Raw genomic sequence first — 4612 nt, forward strand, 5'->3', positions numbered from 1 at the left:
GGAGCGCCGCCGCGCTTCCCAAGCGGCGCACTATCCAGTGCGCCACCGGGCCGGCCCCCCGACCCCATTATAGATGAAGAAACTAACTCAGAGACATTAGATGACTTGGCCAAGGTGACATAACTTGGGATCAGGCTAGGGTACGACCGCACTCAGACCCTGTAACAACCATGCTGCGCAGATCAGCTATAGAATACATGACATTTTCCCCTCTTCTTCCCTTGCTAGGTCTGATTGCCACTTGGCGCAGAGACTCTAAGCTGTAGCCAGCATGATGGACGATGACACTGAACTGAGGACTGATGGAAACTCCCTTTTAAAGGCTGTGTGGCTGGGAAGGCTCAGGCTGACCAGACTGCTCCTGGAAGGGGGAGCCTATATCAATGAAAGTAACGACAAAGGAGAAACAGCTCTCATGGTGGCGTGCATCACTAAACATGTAGACCAGCAGAGCATCAGCAAGCCCAAGATGGTGAAGTACCTGCTGGACAACAGGGCAGACCCCAATATCCAGGATAAGTCTGGCAAGACCGCGCTCATCCATGCTTGCATCAGAAGAGCTGGGGGAGACGTGGTCTCCTTATTACTGGAGAGTGGAGCAGACCCCAGCCTTGAGGATCGCACTGGGGCTTCAGCTCTGGTGTATGCAATAAATGCAGATGACAAGGACGCATTAAGACATCTCCTTGATGCCTGCAAAGCCAAAGGGAAGGAGGTGATTATCATAACAACGGATAAATCATCTTCAGGAACCAAAACCACCAAACAGTATCTTAACGTCCCTCCTTCACCCAAAGAAGACAGACAGTCGCCTCCACTGTGTGCGTCTCCCTCTGACATCGAACTGAAGGCACCAGGCCTGGGCTCTCCACCCAGTGAGAAGGAAGATGACTTCTTCAGCCTGCAAACAGGGCATTCAAGTGGTTGCAATGCATCCAAGACTCTTAATGAGCCCGGGTCACCCACGAGGAAAGTTGGTAACCTCAAAAGGGCTCGTTTGCCCCAACTGAAGAGGCTCCAGTCTGAACCCTGGGGCCTGATCGCACCCTCTGTGCTGGCAGCCTCAGTGCGCCAGGAGGAGACCCCTGGCACCAGCACAGACAACGAGGTCATCAAGAGCATCAGTGATGTGTCCTTTCCTAAAAGGGGGCCCCTCTCCAGAACCAACAGTATCGATGGCAAAGACCCTACCCTCTTGCCCACAGTCACGGAGCAGGTTCTGAAGATTTCAGCCTCTTCGGCACCGGCATCCTGGAAAGCAGCCTATGAGAAAGGTCAGGCTCCCCACCCGCGTCTGGCCAGAAGAGGAACGCTCCCTGTTGACCAAGAGAAGGGTGGCATGGGTCCATCAGGACCCTCTGCTCTCAAGGAGCTAGCGTCCCTCAAATGGCTGGAAAATGACTTCTATGATTTAGATTTGCAGACAGGGACTGACCCGCCCAACTCCATGTCCCTTGAATCAGGCAAAGGACCCCTAGATAGAAAGAAGCTCAATAGCTCCCACTTATCTCTTTTCCATGGCTCTCGGGAGTCCCTGGATGCCGTGCCCAGCACATCCCCCAGCTCAGCACGCCGTAGGCCACCACATCTTCTAGAAAGACGGGGTTCTGGAACATTGCTGCTAGACCGCATTTCTCACACTAGGCCTGGCTTCCTTCCACCTTTAAACGTGAATTTGAACCCACCTATTCCAGATATTAGATCTAGCAGCAAACCTTCTTCCCCACTTGCTAGTGGCTTAAAATCTATGGTTCCTGTTGCTCCAAGTTCACCAAAGAGAGTTGACTTGAGAAGTAAAAAGAAGCTCCTCAGAAGGCATTCTATGCAAGTGGAACAGATGAAGCAGCTGTCTGACTTTGAGGAAATTATGACCTAGAAGCTTTTACAATGGCATTAAAAAAAAAAATCTATGTTGTTTGTGGAAGGGACCATAATGTAGACCACACAGCCATGTGGATTCTCTGTGTTCTGATCATTCCTCAATGTGTGGCCACTTCAGAAGACAGGGTGCTGCTTCACTTCTGAAATAAACCCAGGGGTTATTTCAGAATTTCACTTCCCAAATAATCCCTAGGTTGTTATAGGCCTACTTGAAAAGAGCTCAGGATAATTGGGTCTTGGAGATGAAATTAAAAAAAAAAAATTCTCCAGAGGAAGAAAACTTTTAGAGTTTGAAGGTAACATAGCAAATACAATGATCTAAGTTGTGGACACAAGTTAATAGGCCTACTTGAAAAGAGCTCAGGATAATTGGGTCTTGGAGATGAAATTAAAAAAAAAAATTCTCCAGAGGAAGAAAACTTTTAGAGTTTGAAGGCAACATAGCAAATACAATGATCTAAGTTGTGGACACAAGTTATTTTTTTTTATCAGACAAACAGAAAGCAAAAATTTAAATCACAAGATGGTATTTGGGATGTGCCATTTGTAATAAATCTATAAAGTGCCTACAAAGAAAATGAGGCTTTAACATTTGTTAGAATGTGCAACAGCTCAAAGCCAACCCCTAAGCAATTAAATCTGGGTTTCTGGGTTCTATCTAATGGAGTCAAAGCAGAATTTCCCCATCAAAGAGGCTCTGGCATGTGGGTCCTGCCTGTTACTCTGTTATGGGCACTGCCAACCATGGCATAGTTGAGATCATTCAAATTTCCAGTGACATAATTTTTTACATACTAATTTGGATGTGCTCTGAGTCCCCAGATATCACATCTACATGAATCCCAAGTTCTGATGTGGCACAGCATCTGATGCCTTAGAGGTGAATCTTGCTTCAGAAATGAAACTTTCCCCAGAACCCTGCCCTGATAGGCTCTGTGTTGAAATCTCCTGAAAAAGTCAGAGTTAACGAATTTGGAGTTGAATGTGACACAATTTATAGAATAGACCTGTAAGAAGCATTTCCCGATTATTCTTAAGAAAACTTGATGCGATCTAGCAAAAGCAGAATGGTAAATGATGATGGGATATGCACAGATGAAAAGGTAAAGCAAATGGTTCTCAGGCCGGAAGCAGTGGGGACAATTAGCCTGAAAATTTTAGGGGATGCAAATTGTCCTCTAGGCAATTCAAGAAAAACCTGGTTTCTTCTCTGTCTGAATTTTCTAGGTGATGGGAAATTTGTAGAAATAACCTTTACAACGCCTTTAAACCACTTTGAACAAACCCAAGAAGGGAAGCAGCAAGTTAGCACCTCTGGTGTAATGTAGCCACATTTCAGATGAAGATATTCCAGGTTATTGTCCCGTTAATATTCTGTCTCATGCTGCTGTGATATATTTGCTCTGTAGTTGAAATTTCAGTAGTCCCTGGGGACAGCATCATGTAGATGAGAGAGAAAAGGCTTTGAGTCTGGCAGATTTGGGTTTGTATCTGAGTTTCATCATTTACCAGCTGTGTGACCTTGAGCCAGGCTTGAACTTAACTTCCTTGTGCCTCTGTTCTCTCATCTGGAAAATGGGATTAGTAATACTTTAACTTGCAAGGCTGTGTGACAATTAAATTGAAAATGCCTGCTATTGTGCCTGGTACAGGAAGAAGTCATTGGCTAAGAGGTAGCTAATTTTATTTCTTTAAACCTCAGACGCCTCAAAATCTCAAATAATACATCATATCCTATACGAAATGGAATAAAGTCTAGCTGAAAAATCAAGTATCTCCTTGAGATCCCCACCGATTCTATAAATACTGATCTCTAACCTCATTTGTAAAGTAAAAGAATTCTGCCACATAAGCTCTACATCTTTTACCATTTCTATGAGGGCACTTCAAAAAGTTCATGGAAAAGATAGAATTGAAAGATAGCATGAATCCTTCCATGAACTTTTTGAAGTACCCTCATATAATGACATTTGCTAGAAATTTATCTAAATATCCCAAACAAAATGCTAATGATCGTTATAAACAAAACAAAGTACTTATTTTTTAATGATTCCTTTAGGGCAGGCTCTTAGCCTCAGCACACTGACATTTAGAGCTGGGTGACTCTCTGCGGTGGGGGGGCTGTCTGTTCTGTGCTTTGTGGGATGTTTAGCAGCATCTCTGGCCTCCACTCACTAGGTGGCAGTGGCGCCTTCCCCCCAGTTGTGACAACCAAAAAAAACGTCTCCAGTCATGGCCAGATGCCTCCTGGGGGCAACACCACTGGGCTGATCACCATTGCTCTAGAGACTTACTGTGTACATAGTAGAAATACGTCAAGAACAACGAAGCTGCATGGAGGTGTGGACGCTGTCTGGCTAGGCTCTCCCACAAACCTAAAGACAATTCCAATTGTGCTTTAGTAAGATGACTAATCAATACTAACATGGGCCTTCAGGATTCTTGGCAAACACACACAAATATGAGTGCTAATGGTCTTGTATCTTGCAGGAAGGTAAGAAAATGAGAAGAAAAACACATAAGCTAGTGAAATTCTATAGCTCATGAACTTGGTTTAGTGTGGATGACCTATATTCTTTTCAGAACCATTCAATCATTAACAGTTCTTATCAAGTAGATGTGATTATAGGAAAAGAAACAACTGTCCCATGTAGTAAAGAGAGAATCACACAGACAGTTATTGTTCTCAGCAGCTCATTAAACACACATGCACGCACACACTACACATTTT

General features: G+C 44.5%; 1 protein-coding gene across 1 annotated transcript; it reads left to right on the plus strand.

Moving 5' to 3' along the window:
• Nucleotides 1-271: 271 nt before the first annotated feature.
• ANKRD34C (ankyrin repeat domain 34C) lies at nt 272-2009 on the plus strand. Its single transcript, XM_008573562.1, has one exon. It carries the CDS (start codon nt 272-274, stop codon nt 1874-1876), a length of 1605 nt encoding a protein of 534 aa, XP_008571784.1. The 3' UTR covers nt 1877-2009.
• Nucleotides 2010-4612: the final 2603 nt, after the last annotated feature.

Source organism: Galeopterus variegatus, unplaced genomic scaffold (genome assembly GCF_000696425.1).
Source record: "Galeopterus variegatus unplaced genomic scaffold, G_variegatus-3.0.2 Scaffold934, whole genome shotgun sequence".
Lineage (NCBI taxonomy): Eukaryota > Metazoa > Chordata > Mammalia > Dermoptera > Cynocephalidae > Galeopterus > Galeopterus variegatus.